Raw genomic sequence first — 14,114 nt, forward strand, 5'->3', positions numbered from 1 at the left:
GTTGCGGAATTTCATTGGAACTAATATATTCGTATAAGTACTATAGTTTGTCAATGAACTGTCTCGTTTTAATCATAGACAGAGAGAATCGTACTATCCTTGTCTTACACTAGTACTAGCACCCAAAAGAAAAGAATGAGTAATTGAGTATAGTTTTCCTAGTTCTTACTGATTGACAAATTGGTTTGAACAACTATATCACCATATAAATGAGAATAACAGCGCACTCTTCACAATGATCATATACTATACTGGTCAACTGGTCAGGCTTTACCTCAGATACTAAAATGACAAATCGGTTGGCCGTTTATTTAAGTACGTAAAATAAAATATTATATTTACTGTTATAACTGTGTTTAATAAATATGGGCTTAATGCCTTTCGAAAGTCCTCAGGGTAATAAATATCTTCCATCACTTCATAAAATCCCATTGCCCTGCCTGGCCTACCTCAAGACGAAACAGGAGCTGAGTTTTAAACATTTAAGGTAAATATACCCGTCTCGCTAACGGAAGCGGCTCCTAAAACTAGTGCGATAAGGATAAAGCGAAAAATCCTGCGTAAAAATCTCAGAAATCGAGGTTTCGTACTCGACTGTTTTCTCCTCCAAAACTTAACCAATCGTAACCAAATTTGGAAATCTAAATGATTATGAAATTATCTGTGTTGGACTGTTTTGCTTTTTTGGCTAATTTATATCAGTTTTGAATACTACGCCTCTCATTGCGGCATAGTCAATGAGGCCATTTTGGCCATTTTTGAAGGGCTCTGGCGCCATAAAAAACCAAAATATCAAAAAAGCAAAACGGTCCGACACAGGTATTGACAATATTAATCTGTGCTGAAAAAATCATTGCTCTAGGATCAAAACCCAGGGAGGAAACAGTCGGGTACGTTTGTATGGAGAAATGACCACTCCTATTGGCTCTTAAGAGATACCATCGACTTTGATAATGTAAGTATTGCGCCCTACCTGTAATAGGGAAGATTAGGCAAAGCTCTGCGTAGGTGGCACCACTAGCACATACAGTAAACAAACCTCACTCATCAGTCTCATCACTGACATCATCAATGACACATCATGCGTTACTAGGTCAATCACATGGCCTACCGTGAAACACGACAATCGAAAGTTAGGTTTCTGCTTCTCTATCACTATTGCATATTCGAGCGATAAAGAGGCAGATAACTCGATTTTCGCGTTCCGGGGAGTTACGAGGTTTGCGACTATAAGTATTGTTGTCCAAGATAGCAATTACTAATTTCCTTGAAATGGAGTTACGAGGTTTGCGATTTAGACCGAAATATTTTTATGCCTTGTAGCCTCGGGCCGCAAGATGAATTTGCTTAAATATGATCGGATGACAAAGATCTATACCAGGATCACAAGGGGGACACCTAAAAAAACGTAGCAGTGTTCTTTTATGGGACACTGGGACGTTGACGGAATAAAACAGTGTCTATTAAAAGTTTAACTTTCATTATTTGTACTTATTACCATAATTTACTTACATCTTAACAGTATGTATACAATGTTATTAAAGAAAACCGTATTCAAAACAACATACAAGTTACAATAACTTAAATATGTATGTGTAATTTTTTTTAATATTCTACGTCTAGGTACACTTGTATTGATAGAGTTCTTAGACCACTGAAAACAACATTTACAGTAAGTACATATGGTCCTACTTTCCCGCACTAGTGCGGGAAAAAGCACTTTTCGTGGGTATGTCAAAAGTTTAAAGGGCCATATGTACTGTAAAACGTTGTACGATACACGTGTAAATAGGTAATTCGCAACTCGTCGATTAAAATAACTATTGCAGCTCTTTGAGATTCCTAAAACTGGTGATTTCTACTGCGGTTGGCGGTTCTTCTAATGTAATATAAACCTTAAGGCTTCACACGTAACGTCCTTTTTCAAATGAACAGCAATGGCTAGTGTTTACTAAATTGTAAGTTGTAAAATAAGCGTTAAGGCCGACACGTATAAGGTCCCTTTTCAACTGGCCATTGTTTCGCCGATGGAGTAAATAGTTTGATTGTAAAATAAACCTTATAACCGACACGTAAGGTCGGTGTTCAAGTGAGCGGCGGCCTCTCGTCGGTGACTTCGGCCGCGAGGTCCGCGAATTTAGCCACGTAGTCTACGCTCGACTCCGCCATGAGGGACTGGAGATGAGAGTCCACCTGAAAATATAAGAATTATTATAATCATTTCAGCCTATAAACTAGAGCGGCTGAATAACCGGTATCCGGTATCCGGCCAAACAACTATCCGTTGCATCTCTACTATAAACGTCCCACTGCTGGGCACAGGTCTCATCTCGTGGGCGAGTAGGTTTGGGCTATAGTCCGCATTGGGCTGAAAATGTAAGACTTCTATAAAATTATTATCAATAATTTTAAGAAAAAAAACCGACTTCTATGGGGCCCGGTGAAAGATTATGGTAGATGGTGCACTATGTAGAAAAGAAGGTAAAACCAGTACCTACTTTCTAGTAGCATTTCGTTTCCGTAAGGGTCGTAGTTATCTAGCCTAACCTAACCCACTTCTCTGATAGCAGTTCGGTTCTGTGAGGATCGCAGTTCGAACCTAATCAAACCCACTTTTCTAGTAGCATTTCGTTTCTGTAAGACTCGCAGTTCTAACCAAACCTAACCCACTTTTGTTCTGTTCTGTGAGGATCGCAGTTCAAACCTAACCTAACCCACTTAACGGCGCATGCGGTGCGGTGTACGGGGGTTTCAGCGGGAGGGGTTTGGCAACATCATACCCACATTTTATGGTAGGTAATCATAGTGGTTTATTTAGTTTAGGTATCATAGTGGTTTTCCGGGTCAAGGTCCGGGTCTCTGAGTCAGAGTCCGGGTCCGAGTCCCGGTCCAAGTCCGAGTCGGAGTCCGGGTCCGAACCGGATCCGGGTATGAGTCCGGGTCCCAGTCCAAGTCAAAATCGAAATTCGAAATCACCAAACATGTACTATGCGTCGTTGAAGAGTTCTGTTCTGATCATCATCAGCAGTTCCACTTCATCAAATGCGACAGTTTTTAATGTAAATGCTTCATTTTATGATGAAAATACAAAAAATTCTATACGTATGCCTTTAAGATTTGAGGCGTTCCCTCGATTCCTTATGGATCCCATCATCAGAACTCGAGCTTGACAGAAATGTGGCTTAAAAACTAAACTTGCTTAACAAACATAACGAAGAGGACAAATCGCCAAACGTGAACTATGCGTCGTTGAACAGTTCCGTTCTGATCATCATCAGCAGTTCCACTTCATCAAATGCGACAGTTTTTAATGAAAATGCTTGATTTTCTGATGAAAACACAAAAATCTCTATACGCATGCCTTTAAAATTTGAGGAGTTCCCTCGATTTCTCATGGATCCCATCATCAGAACTCAAGCTTGACAAAATTGTGGCTTAAAAACTTAACTTGCTTAACAAACATAACGAAGAGGACAAATCGCCAAAGGTGAACTGTGCGTCGTTGAAGAGTTCCGTTCTGATCATCATCAGCAGTTCCACTTCATCAAATGTCACGTTTTTGAATGTATATGCTTGATTAGTTGATAAAAACACAAAAATCACCATATGTGTGCCTTTAAGATTTGAGGAGTTCCGTCGGTTCCTCATGGATCCCATCATCAGAGCTGGATTTTGACAAAAACGGGACCAATCTGTATGCATATACATACAATCAAAAAAATAATTTTCAAAATCGGTCCAGTAATGACGGAGATATGGAGTAACAAACATAAAAAATAAAAAAAAATAAAAATAAAAAACATACAACCGAATTGATAACCTCCTCCTTTGGGATTTGGAAGTCGGTTAAAAAAGAAGTAAGTGCTGGTGGCCTAGCGCTAAGAGTGTGCGACTTTCAATCCGGAGGTCGCAGGTTCAAACCCCGGGTCGTACCAATGAGTTTTTCGGAACTTATGTACGAAAAATATCATTTGATATTTATCAGTTACTTTTCGGTGAAGGAAAACATCGCGAGGAAAGCGGACTAATCCCAATAAGGCCTAGTTTCCTCTCTGGATTGGAAGGTCTGATGGCAGACGCGTAAAAACTAGCACCTACGTCAATTATCGGGATTAGTTGTCAACCAGACTTCAGGCTCTTGTAAGCCGTGGCAAAATGCGAGGAAGAAGATAATAGTTATTTATTTTACAAGGGTGCAAAGTTGTTGTTTAACCGTTAATATTGATGCCCGAGCAAGCGAAAGATTCCAAAATTGCAAGCGCCCGAGCAAGCGAAAGGTTCGAAAAGTGGAATCTTGAGCGTTGCGAGGGTTTCAAAGCACGAGGGTTAAAATTTTTCACCACACCAACCCAAAGCAAATCTTCTTCCTCGCGTTATCCCGGCATTTTGCCACGGCTCACATAGGAACCTGGGGTCCGCTTGACAACTAATCCCATGATTTGACGTAGGCACTAGTTTTTACGAAAGCGACTGCCATCTGACCTTCCAACCCAGAGGGGAAACTAGGCCTTATTGGGATTAGTCCGGTTTCCTCACGATGTTTTCCTTCACCGAAAAGGGACTAGTAAATATCAAATGATATTTCGTACATAAGTTCAGAAAAACTCATTGGTACGAGCCGGGGTTTGAACCCGCGACCTCCGGAATGCAAGTCGCACGCTCTTACCGCTAGGCCACCAGCGCTTACTTCTTTTTTAACCGACTTCCAAATCCCAAAGGAGGAGGTAGAAGTAGAAAGCAAATATTAAATGTAAAACATCAAACAAAATCAAACCAAACAAATCCAAATCAATGTTATTAAATATTTACCATCCAAAATCATCATTTAAAAGTCAATTCTACCAGCAAATATAACAAAACAACTCAAAATTTGCATTTGATTACTTTGCCTCACATGTGAATAAAATGCAACTTTGCTATCAGTTTTTGAAGTGCAAAGTAAGCCTTTCCGAGCTGGTGTGGTGAAAAATTATAAATATATGATCATGTTTTTCAATGTAAATAATTTACTTGTGTGTCGTTGGCGTAATACGTGTCGCCATTCAATTTTAGATTAAGTCAGGTCCCCACAGAAAACCAGCGCCACGGTCTGCCGCGGCATCATGCTGAGTGGGGATCCTATTTTAGCGTCCTAATCTGTTTTATGTCTGCATACTTTTCTTTTTTTTACATGTACTATGTTGTGACGTTAAAATAAATGTATTTCTTCTTCTTCTTCTTCTTCTTCTTCTTTTTTTTATGACAATAGAGGCAAACAAGTCGAGTAATCGCCCGATGGTAAGCGGTTACCGCGACGTACTAACAACACGAGTAACTGAGGGCCTACCAACCACGAACCACGTTCGATATTTTGCCGCCCTGTCGCACTTACATACTAATTTACAAGTGCGACAGAGCAACACGTCGAACGTGGTTAGCGGTAGGCCCTCTGATCTACAGTAGACCTTATATCCAAGTAATAAGGTTTAAGATGGAGGAGGGTGGTAGTACCTGGTCGCTGGGCGCGGGCTCGAGCTGGCCGAGGAAGGAGCTGAGGCTGAAGTCGTGCGCGCCGGCCAGCCAGCCGTCGCCCGCCAGCAGGCGCGAGGGAGACAGCGACATCGACTCCGACGGCAGGAAGTCTGCAACAATGGTATAAGCCTTTATAAGGCAGAGAGGATATATTTCTCACCTGATTTTGAACTTTATTTCAAAGTGATAGAGTTCAATTTTGCATAATTCCTGACACCCTTATGCCTATGGATAACAGGCGTGGCTCGCTCGCTCTCTCACTCGCTCACTCGATGAATACGCTCGCGCCATTCTTGAACTCATAGCTCTAGCGCCTGAGGAGAGGCAGCGAACCATAGACGCAGCTAGGTTAGTATATTTACACGAACATAACTTCAGTGTGGGTCTCACTTTTGAGAGGCAGAATATATGGCAGCATGCTGTCTCTATCGTATAAGATATGGTAAAACAACTGAAACCAGTCGAACCGGCTTCCTATGCTCTGAGGCTGACGAGTACGCTCGTGCCATTCTTGAAGTCAAAGCTCTAGCGCCAAAGGAGACGCAGCAAATCATAGACGCAGCTAGGTTAGTACCTTTACTTACACGGCCTTAGGGCCACTTGCACCATCCCACTAACCCGGGGTTAAGCGGTTAAACCGTTAACTCAGTGTCAAATTGTACTGGGAACCATGGTAACTCCAGGTTTAACCGGTCAACCCCAGGTTAGTGAAATGGTGCAAATGGCGCTTAGTGAGTTGCTGATGTCAGACGTGGCTCACTCCGCGATGTCGTCGCTTTGCTACAGGTACAAGTACATCCGTTCCACACCAATTTTGGTGGCTAGCCATAAGCCGCGCGTGGCGCTGTCGCCACCTAGCGGCCATATATGTCCTGATCATAACAGACGCGTTTTGTTAGAGAGCGACTCTTCTGTACCTAGTACTATTATTTATTCTGTGATATACATATATACATTGTGATAAAAGTATGCTACGTTGGTCATTAAACGGTCACTTTAGGGTTCCGTGCCTCAAAAGGAAAAAACCGGCCAAGTGCGAGTCAGGTACATAAGTCCGACTCGCGCTTGACTGCACATTTCTAATAGGTTTTCCTGTCATCTATAGGTTAAAAATTGTGTAATGTACGGAACCTTCGGAACGCCATTCCGACTCGCACTTGGCCGGTTTTTTTTTAAAGAAGAAACAACTTACTCGCGATATCTCCCCCTTCAGCTTTCTTCTTCTCGCTATGACTCGCGTCACTCGGCTGACTCGGCTCGGCGCTCGCCTCTGGCTCGCTTGCCTCGTCTGGCTTGCTCGCTACTCGTTTTTCGACCTCCGTCGCTGATATATCGATTTTGAATTCTTTCGTGTCTTCTTTACTATCGTATGATTCGTCTTGGATGTCGTCTTCAGCTTTAAAACAGGGTAAACAAATGAATAAACACTGATTTCTGCCAGTGTTTAACACAGCAAGGAAAGATAGACACAGATACGCTTAAGGCGGTGGTACTAGTGCTCGACATGCTAATGCCCAATATATGACACCCTGATGCCACTTCTATTGATAATGGCTTAAGTTTCAAGATGACATGCTGTACTGCAGGGACCGCGTCGAGCACCAGTACCTTACACGTGTAGTGTAGTGTAGTTTGTCATGCTACTTCAATCAACCTCAGTACTTTTTGTACAGTCGCCATCAGATATATCGAAGCGGCCAAGGTGGTCACAATATCTGAACACGCGCTCTAACGCCTTAACAATAGAGGCGTGTTCAGATATTTGTGAGCGCGTTGGCCGCTCCGATATATCTGATGGCGACTGTACCGCGACTGACTGAAATAGCAGTACAATCAGTTTCCGTAAAATACGAAGGAAAATAATTACGCACTACATCTGTACACAATTTAACTCTCTCTAGTATCAAATATTCACAAATGAGCTCATAATCAGGACAGACTCTATATTAGTTTATAAAAACTTTTTACAAAAAAAAGAAAACCGACTTCAAAAAGGATGAAATAAAATATTATCCTTTTTAAGTCTATGCGTTACCAACTGATATGTTTGAAGTCGGTGCCAAGCCAACTTATGAAGCATACCTACCATGATTTTGGTACGATTCAATAAGTATGTACGTTGGATTGCCTTACACGACGACAATGAACGTACTTTTTGTAGGTACAGTCAACGTTAAAAGTATGTTTACACTTTTCGTCTTATTACAAAGGAGTAAGGTGCAAAAGTGTAAACATATCTTTGACGTCGACTGTACCTGAACACACGATCAAACCTTCTTGGCACAGTCCGTACCATGTTTGTCGGCACGCAAGCGTGGGATTGGGACTGAGTTATTTCCCGTCCCTTATTCAGAGGACTACATTTCAAAATATAAAACAATTCAAAGAATTTACCTTGTTGCCAAATTTCACCTAAATCGGTTCAGTTGTTTAGCCATGAAAAGGCGACAAAGAGGCAGACAGAATTACTTACACATTTATAATAGTTATTAGTACAGTTCTAATGGGATTTATAGTCATAAAGCTGATTATTTTTGACGGGTATTGTTACTACTTGGCTTGGCACCGACTTCAAACATATCAGTTGGTAACGCATAGACTTAAAAAGGATAATATTTTATTTCATCCTTTTTGAAGTCGGTTTTCTTTTTTTTGTAAAAAGTTTTTATTTTTCAATTTTTAGTTTTAATGCATTGTTAAGAGCGCGACGCATCAATGAAAAACAACATCATGATTAACATTCAATGCGTGTACCTACTTTAATAAATATGTAATCAGGAATTTTCTCGAGTCCGTCTGGGAAATTATAATTCCTGTCACTACACTAAATCCATCCTCCGCCCCGCCACTGACCCAATCCCTCAACCCCCCGATAACTCTACCTCACAGCGCATCAACCCCTGATCCATCAACCCCTCGACCCTGAACCAGCAGCCCTTCAACCGCCATTCCCCGACCCCTTTAACTCCTAACCCTAACCCCCGATCAGTAGCCTTACCAGCTTACCAAGAGTTTGACATTGATTTATTCGCTAGCGTGTGTGTAACTTACTTTCTTTGCATCTCGCTCGTACTGGCATATTAGTGCGAGCGAGATGCATAAAAAGTAAGTTACGAAGACGTTAGCGTCGCTAACTTAGCGAATATGTCAATGTCAAACTCGTGGTAGGGCTACACTTGCACTACATCAAATTGGCGGTTTTCGGAAGCAAATGCTCGAGTTACTTTAGAAAACACCGAAATCACTTTACACGTGCCTTTAAAAACTGAGGAGTTCCCTCAATTCCTCATGGATTCCATCATCAGACCAGAACCAAAAATAATACGGAAACACCTTGGAGGTAACTCCTTCCAAACAAAAAAAGAATTACTCAAATCGGATTACAGGTGCCGGAGTAATCGCTGAACATACTACATTTCAAAAAATCATCATCATCATACGTCGGACTCCAGCGGGCATTTTCGTGGCATGTCAAAATGATAGGTAAGGTTCGCAAATCAATCAATTCACTTTCGAGTATTTGTACTTAGTATTTGGTACCTAGTATTTATAATGTGAAATTCCAAATATCATAGCAACTAACTGCGTTATTTATTTATAAACGTACTTGGACTACACATAAGTCAAAATGGCAAAAATTTCGTTTGGCTTTATCCGTCACTCAGACAATTAGGATTGTTCATTTTTTTTAGACCCCCATTTTTATTTTATTTTCTGAAAATATAGGTTAATTTAAGATACCAATTTGAATGATTTAGTAATTCGTGGCTCGGTTGAATATTTATAATTTATTGAAAATATGAGATACGACTTCTCGTAAATTACATGTCGTCGGCTGATTAGGATAATGCACAAGCAACAACAAGCATTAAAAAAATAGTTGTCATTGTCAATTGATTGTAATGTCACCTGTCGACAATGTCAGTGTCACGTGTTTCTATAAATAACAATCGTCTGGAATGGAAAACTCGTTTATTTTGAATCATTAATTTCAAAATACCTACGCTATAAATTTGAGAAAGCTGATTATAATATAACTTAGTTTATTGGAGTATGTATCCATATAGCATCCAACTCCAACCATAACTTGGCTGAAATCAAGGGAGCAAAAATACAAATGTAAGTTACTTACATCATATATATTTTAACTGATTCGATTTGTAAGAAGATTGGATTCATAAAATCGTTACATGCGTCCATTGCTAAAGGTAGCTTAGCACCCAGTGGGTGCTTTCTACCGGCTTGTCACCATTGTTTGGATATTGTACTACATACTTATACTACTATATTAGGAACATGCCAATTTTGCTAATTATATCCTATTATTTCAGGTCATCGTGATTCCTATTTAGATACAGCTGTGAGATATGTAACTGCACTTGGGCCCAGAACAAAGTTGAGCATTTTGTATTGAAACGAACGTCATATTAATTATTAATCGTCGTAATACTTTACGACCGTAAATAACGCCTGGTAACAGAGTAAATAACAAACCATACACTTCTCTTCTGGAAGGTCAACAAGAAGCCATCATTGTCAGATGCTCGTGCAGAACATGATAAACATACATTTAATGTAAAGTTACTATTTTTTTTGGAAACATATATAACATATTTCCCAAATTAATAAAAAAGTAGGTTAACAAAAACATGTTTTATTATTCACAATTCTTTATTAAGTCTTGTCCACCATGATATCAGCAGCTTGAACTGCAACATGTACCTGGAAATTAGAAATTATATCTTTTTAAAGCAGTTTCAGGCTGAATTTTGAGTATGGCTATGTATTCTTGTATATTCCTTCTTTCTAGTAGGCACCATCTCTGTTTAACGGTTTGCCTTTAGATACTCTGGCTACATTACCACAGAAAATAAATAGATACCACGACCCTACCAATAAAGTGAGCTTTTAAATACTTAATTAATTGTAGTAAATTAATATTAATTTTATACTTACATCGACGTGATTCTCACAGCAATACTGTGTGTAACACGTGAAGTAGGTAGGTATTCCAAGTTTAATTCACGGCACCATCTTTCACGTCGTAGGTCTTCGTGGATTCGAACTATTATTTTTGTGAATCATTCCCACACATAGGAACAAGGTTTTTGATATATTATTAAGCAATGAAATCTACTGTTTAGGTATTAATTATAAATCAAATTGTAACAAACAAGCGCAGCGGTTTAACTGAAAAATTTTGTTATGACAATCGATGACAATGATAACTTTGACAATACGTGAGTGACGGATTTATTTACTATGGTTCGATAACTTTTATTATGCAATGACTTTACATTCAGCCCAGGAGAAGGTCAAACTAAGGTCATAAGGATATTTGTTGAAATATCTTCAATCCTCAATTATTATATCGCAGCAAATGTCGGAAACTGTTTAAAAACCTTATATCTCGAAATGGTTTTCGAAATAGAACATTTGAAAAAAAATGAACAATCCTAATTGCAGCTGTGAGAAAGGAACAAAACAAATGATTTAACAGGGCATGTCAAGTTCTATGAACACGGCTATGTTACAAATACTAGGTACATTATAATACTCGTAAGTTAAGATTTTTTTGTAAACCTTACCTTGCCCTCAAACTGCCCCCTATAGTCCGACGTTTGATCATCATTATCATCAAAACAATCATCATCATCAGGTCTACTTCATCAAAGTGGTGGTTTTCGGGAGAAAATGCTCGAGTTGCTTAAGAAACCACCCAAATCACCATGCATGTGCCTTTAAAAATTGAGGAGTTCCCTCAATTCCTCATGGATTCCATCATCAGAACAGAACCAAATTAAAATGGGACCAACTCGGAGGTAGCTCCTTTCAAACAAAAAAAGAATTACTCAAATCGGACCACGGATGTCGGAGTAATCGGTGAACGTACATAGAAAAAAAAAAAAAAAAAATAGCCACAACCGAATACAGAACCTCCTCCTTCTATGAAATGGAAGTCGGTTAAAAAGTACACAAAATGCATGCAACACTTATTTTGTCGATGTCGTGGCCAGACTATAGAATTGACCATGAGTCACGGGTGTTGCAGTGGTATAATAATTTTCGTCGTTCTAATATGCTCCTTATTACGAAGAGATAAAGTCTACCAGTACCAATAGTCATTTAAATACTTGTAATCGCCGTTATTACCTTCTTCGTTATCGTCCTGCGCCGTAATGGGTATGCGGCGGTCGCCGTCGTGAAAGAAGAATTGACCGTTGGACTCGCTCAGCACGTAGAATAGTGACAGGCTGTAAGCAAATATAAACCTAGATCCATAGGGAATATAGAGTATATTCATACATCACTATACTGCCCTCCTAAGCCGAAAAGCGCTATCTCAAAAACAAATGATTTTGAAAATGGAATCCTTAGTTATAGAAACTAAAGTATAAATTACCAATGCATTTTCTTTTGAGATAGCGCCACTCGGCTTAGCAGGGCATAGTTTGTATCTTTTAGGTATTTAAATAAAAGTAAATAAAATGTACCCTCAAATGGCTTCATAAGCCAGTTCAGGTTAGATGAAAACATTACACGATCAAATAATGTAGGTTAAGGTGGATGTCTAGGGATGGGATGCCGATTATCAGCCAAAAGATGGCGTCACTGTGCACGAATTGTGGATTTTCACTATTTCTCCCAAAATACAAAGTTTCATAAGATGTGTTGATATGTGCGAAAACTATAAAAAATACTACATCTAAATCGAGACATGTTCAACTCAACATTGTCTCATTTCGTTATTACCGGAATCCAACTGCAAAATATTGCAATTTCTTGCATTCACGCACACTTACGTACTTAAAGTCACCTTAAAGTCAGTGTCAAATGTCAGCACATTCGTAATGTTACAGTAAAGTAACCTAGAGGGCGCAGCGGATGAAATGTTTATTGTTGAAAAAAGATTGGAAATTAAATAATAAATTCTTGTTTGAGCAACGATTAAGAATTACAACGCATTCAGAAGCAACTAATGTTTTCGACCATCAAATGTCATGTGCTCGTGGCACCCGTAGCCTCTATTTTGAAAAAAATCAGATTGTAGCTAAGATACATGGTTCAAACCCCGACAATGCCAGTTTTTTTTTATTTTATAATTTTAGCATTCTCTTTTGAATTATTTTAAGCGTATGTTATTCTTCGAAACTAAACTTACGTGAGTAAAATATTTTCAGTATTTTAATTATTTTTTAATAATATTATGGGAAGATTTATAAAAGTATTTTTATTTTCCGATTTCAAAGGATATAAATAATGATTAAAATAATTAAAAAAAAGTCATGCATGAGGCTAATTAGGATCGCAGAATAGGTATATAAGAAGTCAACTATCGACGAAGTATAGCTGGTCAAGCAGATCTTGTCAGTAGAAAAAGGCGGCAAATTTGAAAAATGTAGGCGCGAAGGGATATCGTTCATAGAACATTTGAATTTCGCGCCTTTTTAGGGTTCCGTACCCAAAGGGTAAAACGGGACCCTATTACTAAGACTTCGCTGTCTGTCCGTCCGTCCGTCCGTCCGTCTGTCACCAGGCTGTATCTCACGAACCGTGATAGCTAGACAGTTGAAATTTTCACAGATGATGTATTTCTGTTGCCGCTATAACAACAAATACTAAAAACAGAATAAAATAAAGATTTAAATGGGGCTCCCATACAACAAACGTGATTTTTGACCAAAGTTAAGCAACGTCGGGAGTGGTCAGTACTTGGATGGGTGACCGTTTTTTTTTTGCTTTTTTTTTTGTTTTTTTTGCATTATGGTACGGAACCCTTCGTGCGCGAGTCCGACTCGCACTTGCCCGGTTTTTTTACTGACAAGATTTGCTTGACCAGGTATAAAATAAGTTTCCAAAATTTTATTGAAATGATATACCTACATGAAATAATCAAATACAACACATTTACTTAAAATAACTTTTAAAATAAGGCATATAAAATTTCCAAAAAGATGAAACAAAATAAATAAATAAATACAAAAAGAAATGAGTCTTTGTTCGTGGTTTGAACCCTGTCATGCTGTTCAACTTGTTAGACTTATACTCAGTAGCTAAAAGCCACTAGACCATTTGACCATAGTAGACCCGGGCGAAAAATGCCTTCTTATTTAAGTAACCCATTACTGTCAAAAATATCAAGTTTGAATTGATTTGAAATATAATTTTTCATTGTCGAGTTATTGACATCCAAACGTTGCGAGCATGTTGTACTTTAAACCACTTGGCAACGTCGCACGGGGAATTCTTCTGAAAATGTATGTCCTTTTATATTTTGATATTTATGGATATATGAGGATTCTTCTACTTATGTTGCAAATTGATTAAATTATCGAGAGAAAAATGCTAATGCAAAGAAAACAAGAAATATCCGTTTCATTTCTCATGCTATTGATTCGGTTAAATTGTGTTCTAATGTATGGGGAAGACAAACTAATTATAGCCAGCCTTTTATGAATGTAGTATGATACCATAGGGTATGGTGCTTTACGCACACTAGCGTCCCTTCCCCTCCCCCTGACGCAACCCCCCCTTTTTGCATGAAATATGTCCCGGTACACAGTTTTTTACATTTTTTGAGGAAAGAATATATTTTAGGAAAA

The 14,114-nt window shown here is 38.9% G+C and overlaps 1 protein-coding gene across 1 annotated transcript in view; it reads right to left on the reverse strand.

Annotated features, from left to right (window-relative positions):
- Nucleotides 1–1,463: 1,463 nt before the first annotated feature.
- Nucleotides 1,464–14,114, reverse strand: part of LOC134670713 (protein cramped) — an 86,937-nt gene continuing 74,286 nt past the window's right edge. Inside the window, exons 18-22 of the mRNA XM_063528529.1 lie at nt 11,665–11,765; nt 6,704–6,907; nt 5,491–5,621; nt 4,472–4,477; nt 1,464–2,193 (exon numbers count right to left, since the gene is read on the reverse strand). Of these exons, the coding sequence (XP_063384599.1) occupies nt 2,086–2,193; nt 4,472–4,477; nt 5,491–5,621; nt 6,704–6,907; nt 11,665–11,765 (550 nt within the window). The 3' untranslated portion in view covers nt 1,464–2,085. The remainder of the gene's footprint in view (nt 2,194–4,471; nt 4,478–5,490; nt 5,622–6,703; nt 6,908–11,664; nt 11,766–14,114) is intronic.

Source organism: Cydia fagiglandana, chromosome 14, assembly GCF_963556715.1.
Source record: "Cydia fagiglandana chromosome 14, ilCydFagi1.1, whole genome shotgun sequence".
Lineage (NCBI taxonomy): Eukaryota > Metazoa > Arthropoda > Insecta > Lepidoptera > Tortricidae > Cydia > Cydia fagiglandana.